Raw genomic sequence first — 13,621 nt, 5'->3', positions numbered from 1 at the left:
CGTTGTCCAGCGGACCTCCCTGGATCACTGCCATTGGCAACACAAAGAGGCCTTATTAACCCTGTCACCCTGGCGATGCCCTGCTGAGCCCATGGCATGCCCAGCTGGCAGCTTGGCATAACCAGCTGCCAGAGAGCAGACACGATCACCTCAGACAGGCTCCTCAGTCAGGGATCTGCAGCATCATCAAGCATGGAGCCACATACTGTAGAGTAGTGCACTTTGAAACTAGTAAAATGTTACGAGCTGGCACAGATTTAGTAGATATCTAAAGGAAAATCACCACACTTCTAAAAACTCTCTGTCCTTCTCTGTGACAATATAACTGCAATGGCCTTGGCTGTTTCCATTCCAATAAGTTGCATTGTGCAATGGGCATTGTTTAATGACATAGGGACAATGACGTTGAAAACTGTCATTGGTAGCATAATAACACTATTGTAAAGTGCAGGTTCAACCAGTTAATCAAACTAGCTAACACACATAACATGATATGAATGAAAATATGCAATGCATGACGCCAAACGTCTGCTAGAAACATGTCTCAAATTTTCCACAGAATTATGGGAGTAATTTCCACATATTGTTTCCACTTCATCATACAATATCATGCCTGACTCTGCTTACTTTCTATCAATACCATTCATGTGTCTGTTGATTTTAAGAGAGAGCCAGAGAAAGAGAGAGAGAGAGAGAGAGAGAGAGAGAGAGAGAGAGAGAGAGAGAGAGAGAGAGAGAGAGAGAGAGAGAAACAGCAGCCTCTGATGTGGTTCAGAAGGGCGATGAGACAGCTGGCAGTGTTGGGTGACTGAGATAATATCTCTGGTCCAGCTGCTCGGCTGGGCTTGTTGGCGACTAGAGGCCAGAGCCCTTCGTTAGAGCGCCCCTCATGCCAGCGGATGCCACTCATGCCAGGCCAGTAGGTGTGAAAATCTCTCAAACGCCACTAGAGACAAGAGACCACACATGCAACAAGATGGTCTCTCTCTCTCTCTCTCTCTCTCTCTCTCTCTCTCTCTCTCTCTCTCTCTCTCTCTCTCTCTCTCCCCATTCCTAGGTGTTCCTCTCCCTCTTTCTTCCTCTCTCTCTCCAATAATGAAAACAGACAGCATAATTGACCAGACATTTGTCCTCCTCTAATTGATTTAAACCTGAAGCATCTGTGGCTTTCAAGTCTTTAGTAACAGCTGGTTATGCGCAATTGTGTACAAGTATAAATGTGTGTGTGAGTGCGTATGTCATATAAGTTAGTCACTCAGTCAACTATATTAAGCTACTCTTTATTGGTTCTGATAGTCTAGTTATGTGACTACATGTTTGGCTACATATACTGTGTGTGTGTGTGTGTGTGTGTGTGTGTGTGTGTGTGTGTGTGTGTGTGTGTCTCATGTTTGTGTGTGCATACTGTATCTAGATAGGAGTGTGTGTACTCATTCATGAAATTGTGAGGAGCTAAACAAGAGAGCTACCTAAACAGGCACAAACACACTGATTTTGTTGTGCTTGCTGACACACCAGCAAACTAATGTATAACATAGACATACCGTATAAGAAACTGCAGTGACTGTACCTCTGAGACGCAGCTCAGCACAGTTGAACTTGCACACCTGTTTAACCTTTCAAAGTACATCTTTGCGAAAGTTCAGAACTAAATGGCTGAGTACAAGTTAGGCATTATAAAGCAGACATGGTCTCAGTATATCATATCGCTGTGGGGGGTAATATTGCTGTGTTTTGAAGGCGGCATTTTTTATGGTTTATGGTTATGGCTTTTTATGATTATGTTCCATGATAACATCTAAAGCAGTAATGACTTAATATGGAAAACAATAGCTTTGAGTTTGACACTGAGAGGTTGGTCCACTGTATAATATGATAAAAGCTGATAAAAACTAGCAGCCAAATCACAGCGGAGTTATGTAAATATTACAATTACATTTTCCCTAATAAAACAATAGCATGTCCTCAACAATGAATGGTGGACATGTTCCATACATGGACATTTAAACTAGAGTACTAAACAATGGTCGAATGTGCAAAGTATTAGAGTATTAGGTTTTAAACTAAGTGGATTAGTACAACTGTTAACAACTGTTTACACTGAAAGAGAACATAAGTAAGTGTGTGTGTGTGTGTGTGTGTGTGTGTGTGTGTGTGTGTGTGTGTGCCTGTAAGCATGTGGGCACTAAACAATGGCATGGCATGTGTAACCACACCAGTCTATGTAAAGAACATGGATAGGCCTTGTGGTGCCCCTTAGGCAAATGTGAATAACCAGCATGATATCAAGGCATTCCATATGATTTGCTATTCAAATCATACACTTCCACACTTCAGGACAGACATTTCCCAAGGTCTCATATTAGAACTCCCTCTCACCAAAACGGGGTCATCTTCAAGGACTGGCTATGGTCTATGGGCCCTATCGGGCAAACTCTTCAGTAATTGAGAGCGGTACTGTTCTCTGTGCTGAGAGAGGTGAGGTGAGCTTAGAGGGATCAGGCTAAGAATAAGCCCCAACCTACAAACCCTAAACCCCACCAGGTCTGGGTGACATCACAGGCCCAGGTCGCCTGTCAGTCGGTCACATGATGTCACCTGTCAAGGTACGGCAGGTAAGCCGGTGGGCGGGTGAGTAGGTGCCGGTGATCACGTCTCCTCTCTGGTCTCCTTACCCGATCGGTCGTCCGAGTCCTCGAACTCCACCACGACCGAGTGGCCGTTGTTGGAGATGCTGGTGGATGTGCAGTTCTCATAGGACAGGAAGATGGGGGGCAGGTTGGCGTCGTAGACTGTTTCCGTGGGGACAATGTCGATGGGAGACTGGCGGTTGCCCTGAGCAATGGGGTAGTCTTTATGCCATGCGGCAGGGCCTGAGACACACACAGGTGGGCAGAGGGTAGCAACACACACGGGCAGAAAATGGTTCCATGACAAAAAGAACAAGTCACAGTTCATAACTACATTTGATGTTCAAGTCATGAATAGCCACAAAAAAACTGTCATGCAATGATCCAGAAGAAGAGACCACAGGTGAACAAGCTGTCAACCTTCAACCCTACCTCTAATGTAATTTTATAATCCATGGGTGTATCATCATGTTATTAGCGTGATGATGTACTGTTTTCCATTGTAGGTTACACCCAGTGACCTGAAGCCTATATTAAATGCAGAGCAATTCAAGGATCAATAACTGCCAGAGCTCATAGCCTATTGCCTTTCTGTAGTGGATAATGTCTATGCTTTTCTTGACGATAAGTTATAAAATCCAATTGAAAGACAAAGGAGCTCACGTTCAAGCTACGTGCAAAGTACCACCTAATCCCTGTCCTGCTTTACGAACATGACAGAGGGCTTGGAGTTCACCCTGTCTTGAGACAATCTACTGACCAAATGGTACTTTGTTCAGCGCATTCCTGAGAAGTTACAATTGCTATCTTCAAAAGATGTCAGACTGACCGCAGGAAACATTTGATCTGCAGGAAAGGTGCAGACTATTGCCTACTGGCACACTCGCTTAATGAACTTACCGTCCTCCTCCCCGTATCCCCAGTGGTGTCCGGTCATTTCGAGGAATTCCTCTTGGCACTTGACTTCTCAGCTGCAACACACTTTGGCTGCGTGGGTATTTCCAAACAACGGGGGCGCTGTGAACTGATGAATGAATTGAGTTTCTCAGAAATGCCCTGACTGAGGCTGGAGGGAGAGATGGGGTAACTGAAAGCTCTCTGTGAGCGCGTGTAGTATGAGGCAAGTGTAGTTATCCTCTCTTACCACGCCCCCTCAGAATCCTCTTGCTCAAAGACATTCTCCGAACGTAGTAGACTGCTACAAGCTGTTGCGTGGTGCGTGATGTTAATGCCGATATTAGGTTACACAATGCTACAGAATTTCTCCCATTTTTAGGTACTTGAAAAGGGAATATTAAGCAGATTTTAGCATGGATTCAGGGGGATAATTACAGGGTAACTCAGTGTTCTGAGAAATTAGGGGTAGTATAGGCTTAATAAAGGGAACAGATTTTCACAATTGGGCCTAGCCTACACTAAAGAGTTAAGATTGTTGAAGGCTTTGAGCCGTCTAAACTGTGTTTTCGCGGTTTATAGCCATGCATGCATGGCATAGGCCTACATTAAGCTATTTGACACAATTATGGGTCATATAGCTCAGCCACGTGGTAGGATATTTTGCCTTTTTCATCACAATAAATAGATGGTTATACGCATAAAATGTATTCGCATAATATAATAAACATATTCATACATACTTTGTATTTATATAGGCCTATTAATATTTCATATAGAAAAAAAAAAGATGATACAGTGTATCACTGTAGCCAGCCAGGGCTCTGATGTATCCTACTTGTAGCGGGCTTAGAACTTGCTACAGAGCTCAGTAAGTGCTCCCTCTCGTGGTATAAATTGAAATTGTAGGCTAGTAGGCCAGTAAAATGTGGCGAATGTGCTGTTAGTAATCAAAGGAACAGAACGACGAATCTGTCAGTGGAAATACGAGCACTGGTTGTACATTTTGCCACCTACCGGTTTAAAACAGAGCAGAATGGCAGCCACTAAAACATCTAAGGAACAGAAGTATGACAGACAGCTGAGGTAACGATAGATAAGATTATTTCGCATCATCATCATTCTTTTATAATGCACGCAATGGCAAACCTCAAGCGTATTAGTTTACTTGTTATGAATGCCCTGATGCGATGCGATGGGGGCCTGATCAGGTGTTGTGTTATAGCAGTTATCTTAGCCTGTTACCGAGCAGAATAACTTTGCCATGTTTATGCATATTTTGTTTCACTTTTACCCCTGCAAAGCTATGCTACTGAACTTGCTGACTAGCCACACAAATGTTTGGAGTGAAGCGAGCTAATAGTCTAATATTAGACGGCTCTGCTTGCTCGCTAATTTGCTAGCTGTCTGAAGTAACCTGGTGAACCATTGGAGATGCAAATTACTAGCAATATGTTACATACCCAGGCCAGTCTACATGGCACCTGTCAGTATTCAAAACAACATTAAAGTTTCTTGCCAACAACTTATCCCACCACTCTTGCACCTCACCCCTACCCCAGTATTATTGTCAAGGACAACATAATGCAGCCTACATTAGGCTTCAAGATTGTGTTACTGTTTGTAGGTTATGGGGTGACCATGGCCAAGAGGCTTTAGAGAACGCCCACGTATGTCTCATCAATGCCACTGCCACTGGCACAGAAATACTCAAGAACCTGGTCCTTCCAGGTAAAGATGTTTTTATCCATTTAATGCATTTCTTTGTAGAACTGTGGGAAGTATTTTGATGATGAGCGCTCAATCTTTCTCTTTCTCTCTCTGCCTTCTGTCTTTGTAGGAATTGGCGCCTTCACTATTGTTGATGGCCACAAAGTTTCAGGGGAAGACGTAGGGAATAAGTATGTTGACACACTCCTCTGCAGCAAATCTGCATTTCAAGTTTATGTTAATTGGTGCTTTGCCATACTTTGCCAGTAAAATTTGCCATACTTGGGTTTAGCCACCTGATGTAATCTCTACTAAATTCCATGAATCCCATGAACCCTGTTCTTAGAGAAACTGACATTTTCCTCTCATTGGTTTTATTGCAGCTTTTTTCTCAGCAACAACAGCATTGGAAAGGTACGCATCACTAGTGATTGGTCTCAACATTAAATCAGTACCGTTATCCTCGGGGTATGAAAATCTGATTAAATCTGGTATGAAGTCAGACTAATTCACAATATTCACAATATTCCCACAGAATCGGGCCCAGTCTGCTACGGAGTTACTCCAGGAGCTAAACAGTGATGTGTCTGGGAACTTTGTGGAGGAGGTGAACACTAGCTTGTTTTTGTTATTCCATGTTATCTTTTATTTTATTTCATGCAGTCCACTAAAAGAATGCAAAAGAATGTTCATCTCAGTAATGAATTGTTTCTGATCTCTACAGTCTCCTGACAAGCTCCTGGACAATGACCCAGAGTTCTTTCACAGGTTTAGCCTGGTGATTGGAGTTCAGTTGCCTGAAAGGTCAGTGTATTATTTATTATTATTATTATTATTATTTATTTGATTTCCCTTTGGTGTGTGTCTGCAGACAATCTTTCACTGGTGACTACTTTTTTAGTTTGTCGTTCTTTCATCTTGCTTTATTATGTATTCAATGTCTCGGCTGAAGTTTGCTGATCGTGTGTGTGTGTGTGTGTGTGTGTGTGTGTGTGTGTGTGTGTGTGTGTGTGTGTGTGTGTGTGTGTGTGTGTGTGTGTGTGTGTGTGTGTGTGTGTGTGTGTGTGTGTGTGTGTGTGTGTGTGTGTGTGTGTGTGTGTGCACTGCCTGACTGTGGTATAACTATGACTGATGACTCTCTGCATTGTTGCTGTTGGATCCGTGTGTGTGTGGGTGCGTTGTGTAAATGTGTGTATGTTCACTCTGTCCTGCAGCACGTGTTTGAGGTTAGGCGTCGTCCTCTGGAACGCTGGCGTGCCCTTCCTCGTGTGCAGGACCTACGGTCTCACTGGCTACATGAGGCTGGTGGTCAGAGAACACACAGGTATGACATACAAGAGAGACAGTCGTTACAGTCATTGTGTGTGTGTGTGTGTGCGTGTGTGCGTGTGTGTGTGTGTGTGTGTGTGTGTGTGTGTGTGTGTGTGTGTGTGTCTGCATAAAAAAAATGAATGTGTGTCTGTGTGTTTGCATCATGTCAGCCCGCACGTGTGTGTGTGTGTGTGTGTGTGTGTGTGTGTGTGTGTGTGTGTGTGTGTGTGTGTGTGTGTGTGTGTGTGTGTGTGTGTGTGTGTGTGTGTGTGTGTGTGTGTGTGTGTGTACGTTTGTGCACATGTGTGCATGTGCGTGTTGTTATTCATCTTGGTCAGCAGAGTGTGCCAAATGTCTCACCAGGCTGTAAGGCCCTTTGTGAACTGAGCTCACTGTTGGGGGCCGTCATAGAACTTCCTAGGTCAAGACGAATAAATCAGCCCATTAGTGATCAGTATATTATTATATTATTCTGTTTATTTGTGTCGCAAAGAGTTTACCAGTGTTGTATAGCATGCTGCTTCTATTCGTCTTTTTTAATTGCTATTCTCAGTCAGTGTTGAGCATTCAACCACACCCTTTTGCAGATTGATAGAAAAAAAAAAAAAACCTTTCCCAGTAGTTATTCTGCACTCCAACCCATCAGTGTGATCCTATTCTATTCCCACAGTTGTTGAGTCCCACCCAGACAACGCACTGGAAGACCTGAGGCTGGACCAGCCCTTCTCTGAGCTCAAGAATCACATTGAGTCCTACGACCTGGATAGCATGGAGAAAAAGGTGAGGATGACTCTTACGCTATGTTTTGCAAGAGGAAGTTAATGAGAGTCGAGTCTTGCATGGTGGGATTTGTAGTTTTTTTTCTTATGTTTTTTAATATGTCCTGTATGTATCTTGCCAGGATCACAGCCACACGCCATGGATCATTGTCATTGCAAAATACTTGGAGAAGTGGAGAAGTGAAGTACGTGTCTGTTTAATGTTTATCCCTGTTTCAGAAATCCGTTATAAATTCTAGTGAACCGCGTGAGTTTATTTACCTTGCTTCTTTTTTCACAGCATGAGTCTCTGCTCCCAAAGAACTACAAAGAGAAAGAGGCCTTCAGAGAGCTCATCCGGCAAGGTGAGTTGGATGAAAAACGCATTTTTCTGAGAACTGCATGTCAGCTCGTTCACAGGAGAAATGCTGTGCTTTTATGAATATTACACTGATGTTTGATTTGGTATTGATTGATGTTGCTTTTTTTTGTTCTTACCCGGTTCCCCACCAGGGATCCTGAAGAATGAACACGGAGCGCCTGAGGATGAGGAGAACTTTGAGGAGGCCATCAAGAACGTCAACACAGCCCTGAACCCCACTAAGGTTCCCCTGAATATGCTTCTTCTTGATAAATACCTTAAAGGACATTTTTAAAGGACGCTGAAGCTTTAAAGGACACATTTTTTTATCTGTTTGACCTGTAGATCTCTAGTGCAGTAGAAGACCTCTTCAATGGAGAGGAGTGCAACAGCATCACGGCCCAGGTGAGGCCCAAAGTCTGCATGTGTACAACACTCGACAGAATATCTAAACAGTCACTCAATATGCAAACATTCAAGTGCATGGAAGCAGTTTACTGATACTAGTGAATTTCAAGAGGATGGCATGATTATATATTTTTCTTTATTCTCTGTAATTTGTGTTCATCTTCTAATTTTTTTTTTTTTTTTTAAATGTTTGGCATAGAAAACTTTTGGTACCAGTCTTCTACTGCTGTGCTTCTGTAACCCGTGTGTGTGTGTGTGTGTGTGTGTGTGTGTGTGTGTGTGTGTGTGTGTGTGTGTGTGTGTGTGTGTGTGTGTGTGTGTGTGTGTGTGTGTGTGTGTGTGTGTGTGTGTGTGTGTGTGTGTGTGTGTGTGTGTGTGTGTGTGTGTGTGTGTGTGTGTGTTTCCCAGACTCCGTCCTTCTGGGTGATGGCGCGGGCGGTGAGGGAGTTTGTGAGGAATGAGGGGAATGGCTGCCTTCCTGTGCGTGGCACTATCCCCGACATGATTGCTGACTCCCAGAAGTTCATCAACCTGCAGAACGTGTAAGGGACCTACACACACACACACACACACACACACACACACATATACACAGACGCACACACACACACACACAAACACACACACACACACACACACACAGTATTATCAGAGTAGTATAAAGACCATTTTACAGAATAAAGACTACATGTTGAGCTTAATGAAGTAAAACGTGTGGTGACCTGTCTTAAGTGGAATTGATTGTACGACTCAATCTCACGTGCAAACTCCAGTGCATTTTATCCATGCTGAGTATAGCTACATCCAGACGTCTGCAACTGAAATGCCGTGTGTTTGTGTGTGTGTGTGTGTGTGTGTGATGCAGTTACAGGGAGAAGGCGATGCAGGACGCTACGGTCGTGTCCAAGCACGTGGAGTCTCTGCTGCAGTCGGTAGGAAAGGTAGGCTGCCCTGCCGGGCCGATCTCCTTGTGTTGGTGCGTGGCGTGCTTTCATCTGACACCTCCTCACGAGGCTGTAGTGAAGTTTTGTATGAGATTTAGATGTGCAGAGCTATTTTGGGAGATAGCCTAACATCAAGGAGGGATGGTTGTGTTATTTATAAAGTTTCAGGATGATAAAAAAAATTGTCTCTCTCCTGTCTCCTATCTCTCTCTCTCTCTCTTTCTCTCTATTTCATTCTCTTTGTCTTGCTCTCTTTTTTTCTGTTTTTCTTTCTCTCTCTCTCCCTGTTTTGACTTCAAAGCCTACAGAGAGCATTGCTGAACAGGAAATCAAGTTATTCTGTAAGTACAGCTTTCAGTGCATGAACACACACACACACACACACACACACACACACACACACACGCGCACACACACTTGTGCTAAAATACATCATTGCTCACTCATGCAACCACACTCACACACATTCCTTCCATGCATATTGAACAGAAAGTTTATGGGGAGGGGAATGAGAGGAATGGCTCTGCTATGCTGAATCCTCTAAGTGGTTTAGCGATAACCTAAAGCCTGACGTTGATCAGGTGCCCCTTATGCCTATGATCTTGTACAAGGTCCCTTAATGTAATACGCCCAATATCACAGGCTGGGCCGAGGGGTGCCAGCTGGAGACTGAAACACACACACACACACACACACACACTCACGACACACACACACTCACAACACTCACGACACACACACACACACACACACACACATACACGACACAAACTCCATGTAGAAGGGGAGGTGTGTGAGGAGAGGAATGGTGTAATGGCCATGAATCTCCTAACTGGTTTAGCAATAACCTAAAGCCTGCTGTTGGTCAGGTGACCCGTATGAAGTTGTGTAACGTCCGCTAATGTAATATGACTACGATCACACACTGGACTGGCTGGACTGACAGGGGTGGCAGCTGGGCACTGATAAGGATGCCAGCCACGCACGCACACACACACACACACACACACACACACACACACACACTCTCTCTCTTTCTCTCTCTTCCAGAGAGATTTAGTGTGCTCGTTTTATGCAAGGTTTGTCTTAATATCTGTAAATCATATCGGTCAGATTTCCTCGGAGGTCTGTGGTCCAGATTGTGTCACCCCGTCCAGGTGTCCTCTCTCTGTGATATTGTTCATGCACTGCAAAAAACTAAGTGGTATTAATCTAATATTAAGAACAAAAAAATCTATTTGGTATTGTTTTTAGTATGAATAGACTTACCTAGTGTTCTCTCGAAAGATCATTTTGACTTAATTGAAGAAGACTTTGACTTATTTTAAGATGTCTTAACAAGCCAAATTTACTCAAGGCACTGGCAGACAAATTAGCTTGTTTTTAGGGCAAATTTGCTTAACGCACTGGCAGACAAATCTGCTTGTTTTCAAGATGAGACTAACTCTTCATTTAAGTCAAATGATTTAATGAGAAAGTACTAGAATACCAGCTAGATTTTTTTTATCTTGATATAAGATTAATTGACACTTGGTTAGATTTGATGAGATAAGCAGTTTTTGCAATGTGTAAATAGCCTGTGTATGTGTGACAAGCTACTGTGTCCCTCCCCAGGTAAGAATGCAGCGTTCCTGAGGGTCGTACGCTGCAGGTCACTGGCAGACGAGTACGGTGTGGAGACCTTCAACAGGGACGAGATTAGTAAGTGTTTTTACACACACACACACGCACGCACGCACACACACACACACACACACACACACACACACACACACACACACATCTGTGCGTGTGTCTGTGTATTTGTATGTTTGTATATGAGAGAGCTGTTCTGTTGTGTGTGATAACCAGACCCAGTGTTGTTTCTAGTCCAAGTATTTGTATTTAACCCTGGTGGTCCACCTCCATGCTACACTTTTCCATTGTTCCGTTGACTTTGAAGTGGGACCCGTGAAGTGGGACCCGTGAGCGGAACTATGTTGCCAGATGAAGTGCGCTGTGCTCAGTGTTGTTAGATGAAGAACACTGTCTATCTGGGTGAAGCTATGTGGGCCAAACCCTGCCACTTGACGGTGCTTGTTTACCGTTATGAGTAATAAGCCATGAGTAGGCACTCTTACCCTGATCCTGTATTGGGCAAACAGGGATTTGTCAAACTTTTGACAGTAGATTTACTGTGAAATTACTGATGGTTATACCTGCTGTGGTGTGCCATGGCAGCTTAGACATAATCTGTGTGTGTGTGTGTGTTCTGTGTGTTTAGCGTCCTGCATGGACAACCCAGACAGTGAGATGGTCCTCTACCTGATGCATCGCTCCATCGACCGCTTCTATCAGCAGCACTCCCGTTACCCAGGTAACCTCCTCCTGCTTGACTACCGCTAGTCCAGCGCTTGAATCTGTCCAGCCACGTCATGAGGCTGGTGTATGCTAGGCTGTCTAGGCCGTCTGTGTATGTGTATGTGTGTGTGTGTGTGTATGTGGTCCTAAAATACTGTTCCCGTTCTCCTCAGGTGTGTATAACTACCAGGTGGAGGAGGACATCAGTAAGCTGAAGACGTGTGTGAACAGCCTGCTGCAGGAGTACGGTCTGGGCGTCAGCGTCAAAGACGACTACATCCACGAGTTGTAAGTCTCTCTCCTGTTGTCTCGTAGCAGACCAGAGGTGCATTCAGAGATGCCAACAAAGGCAAGCACTCACGAATACTTGCAAACGGTCTTTCATTTGCTTTGAGTTTTAGAGTAGTACACCGCACTCTCAAATACCAAGGTGCCAGAAAAACGTCTGCAAAATATCTAGGAAAAAAAAATCTCTGCACACTTGGATCCATGCAAAAAAAGTGTTTTACTACCAAGCTTTGGTAAGGTCTAAGGACCGAAAGCTTGGTAGTAAAAGACTTTTTTTGCATGGGTCCAAGTGTGCAGAGATTTTTTTTCCTAGATAATTTGCTTTGAGTTTGCCATGAACATCTGCTAACACTCAAATGATCTGAAGAGAGAGTTCTCTGCAAACACTCATGGACACTTGGTGCTATGGAAAAGTAAGAATTTTGACTTAAACATTTAACCGGAAAATGTCAATAAAATGAAGGGACATGTGTTTGACTGTTATATTGACCTCTATTCAAAGTTTTGAATGCACCTCTGGTCTGACCATCATGGCTAACGGTGACAAAAGGGACATTTGAGTGATATTTCGTTTTACGTCTGATCCTTCTTCTCACAGCTGCCGGTGTGGAGCTGCTGAACCCCATACTGTCGCGGCGTTCTTGGGAGGTACGGAAACACGCACGAACGCATGCACACATGCACGCACACAAACAAATATCACACATTGAAATCTAACCATACAGGGAAGAAGAGTTGCCATATCACATAGCCTTTTTCATAAACAAATCTGTTGCCATCCTACTCAGATGTGACCATGTACTCTGATCGTATCAAGGAACTTGATATTATTTACAGCTGACATGTAAAGTAGTACATTGTGAGATGTTGTTGCCCACACTATCTGTATGGATATCTATATTCAGTGCCCCTTGAAATTGTATAAACTTGTGTTTGTGTTTTGTGTTTTGTGTGTGTGTGTGTGTTTTTTTTTATTATTGTAATTATTCAGGTTCTGCAGCTCAGGAGGCCATCAAAGTCATCACGCACCAGTTTGTCCCATTCAACAACACCTTCATCTACAACGCCATGGCCCAGACCAGTGCTACCCTCCAGCTGTAGGCTCCGCTGTCGGACCGCGCTAGCCCACCCAACCTTTTCTACTCTCCTGTACAAAGACAAGACTCGTATGTGTGTGTGTGTGTGTGTGTGTGTGTGTGTGTGTGTGTGTGGTGTATGAAAGAATCTCTATGTAGAGTTTCAGTCCCCTAGGTCTAGAGCTCTGCTTTGTTTATGTTTACGTTTAAGTATGTTGTTGGCACCCAAGAATGTTGTTGGTCACCATTAAATGCTTAAAACTTTCCTAAAGAGTCATACGTTGCATTTCATACATCGCAACAGTTAAAGGCTACCTTTGTGTGTTTGAAAACAAGCTAACAAGGTAGATTGTGCATAAACAGGCTAGGGGAACATGCAATCCATATTATAAAGATATGTTGCCTGCCTCGGCAGATGTCATTCAACATGTTTCCGCTGGTCAGCATGTCTTGGACAATCGCGTGTTGTGTTGGGACAAACCTGCAGTCAGTACATCATGATATCCCAGCCAGATGGACGGTTGCTATTCAAAGTGTTGTGATTTACATACATCCACACACACACACACACACACACACATATACACAAACGTACGCAAACAGAAATATATTGACCGAATCAGAAACATAAGACAGATCTACACACACACAAACAGAAACATATTGACAGACTCGCACAGACACTGTTACACACACACACACACACACACGCATACGGTACACACACGTTGCCTGTGAGGCTACCGTTTTGGGAGGATGGCATCAGAGCAGCTCTGGCCTAAATGACATAATCCGCCCTGCCACCCGTCCCGTGCCCTCGCCAGCCTCCTCGTCTGCTGCCCATGCTCATAACTTGCTTTGACAAGCTGCCCCTCTAATAAGCTGGCGTGGGCAGATGCCG

General features: G+C 43.9%; 2 protein-coding genes across 2 annotated transcripts in view; one reads left to right on the top strand and one right to left on the bottom strand.

The window, feature by feature from the left end:
- Positions 1 to 3,581, bottom strand: part of ca7 (carbonic anhydrase VII) — a 9,533-nt gene extending 5,952 nt beyond the window's left edge. Inside the window, exons 1-3 of the mRNA XM_062549109.1 lie at positions 3,531 to 3,581; positions 2,676 to 2,873; positions 1 to 27 (exon numbers count right to left, since the gene is read on the bottom strand). The exon at positions 1 to 27 is cut by the window's left edge and continues 92 nt beyond it. Coding sequence (XP_062405093.1) covers positions 1 to 27; positions 2,676 to 2,873; positions 3,531 to 3,567 — 262 coding nt within the window. The 5' untranslated portion in view covers positions 3,568 to 3,581. The remainder of the gene's footprint in view (positions 28 to 2,675; positions 2,874 to 3,530) is intronic.
- A 913-nt stretch (positions 3,582 to 4,494) lies between these two features.
- nae1 (nedd8 activating enzyme E1 subunit 1) lies at positions 4,495 to 12,985 on the top strand. The gene is made up of 20 exons (XM_062548790.1): positions 4,495 to 4,610; positions 5,152 to 5,255; positions 5,365 to 5,425; positions 5,618 to 5,648; positions 5,770 to 5,841; positions 5,959 to 6,038; positions 6,449 to 6,558; positions 7,216 to 7,325; positions 7,447 to 7,509; positions 7,605 to 7,668; positions 7,817 to 7,908; positions 8,010 to 8,069; positions 8,481 to 8,614; positions 8,938 to 9,013; positions 9,318 to 9,357; positions 10,631 to 10,717; positions 11,280 to 11,372; positions 11,530 to 11,644; positions 12,243 to 12,292; positions 12,636 to 12,985. Exons 1-20 carry the CDS (start codon positions 4,561 to 4,563, stop codon positions 12,743 to 12,745), a joined length of 1,602 nt encoding a protein of 533 aa, XP_062404774.1. The 5' UTR covers positions 4,495 to 4,560; the 3' UTR covers positions 12,746 to 12,985.
- Positions 12,986 to 13,621: the final 636 nt, after the last annotated feature.

The sequence above is a fragment of the Sardina pilchardus genome, chromosome 11 (genome assembly GCF_963854185.1).
Source record: "Sardina pilchardus chromosome 11, fSarPil1.1, whole genome shotgun sequence".
Taxonomy (NCBI): Eukaryota; Metazoa; Chordata; class Actinopteri; order Clupeiformes; family Clupeidae; genus Sardina; species Sardina pilchardus.
Note: the sequence above shows the minus strand (reverse complement) of the source record. Positions and strands in the feature narration are given on the sequence as shown.

Excerpts from the sequence above, each read along its gene's own strand:
- nae1 (XM_062548790.1), top strand. The coding sequence starts at position 4,561 with ATGGCAGCCACTAAAACATCTAAGGAACAGAAGTATGACAGACAGCTG. Across the intron at positions 8,070-8,480 it reads GCAACAGCATCACGGCCCAG|ACTCCGTCCTTCTGGGTGAT; the intron begins GTGAGGCCCAAA and ends TGTGTTTCCCAG. Across the intron at positions 8,615-8,937 it reads TTCATCAACCTGCAGAACGT|TTACAGGGAGAAGGCGATGC; the intron begins GTAAGGGACCTA and ends TGTGTGATGCAG.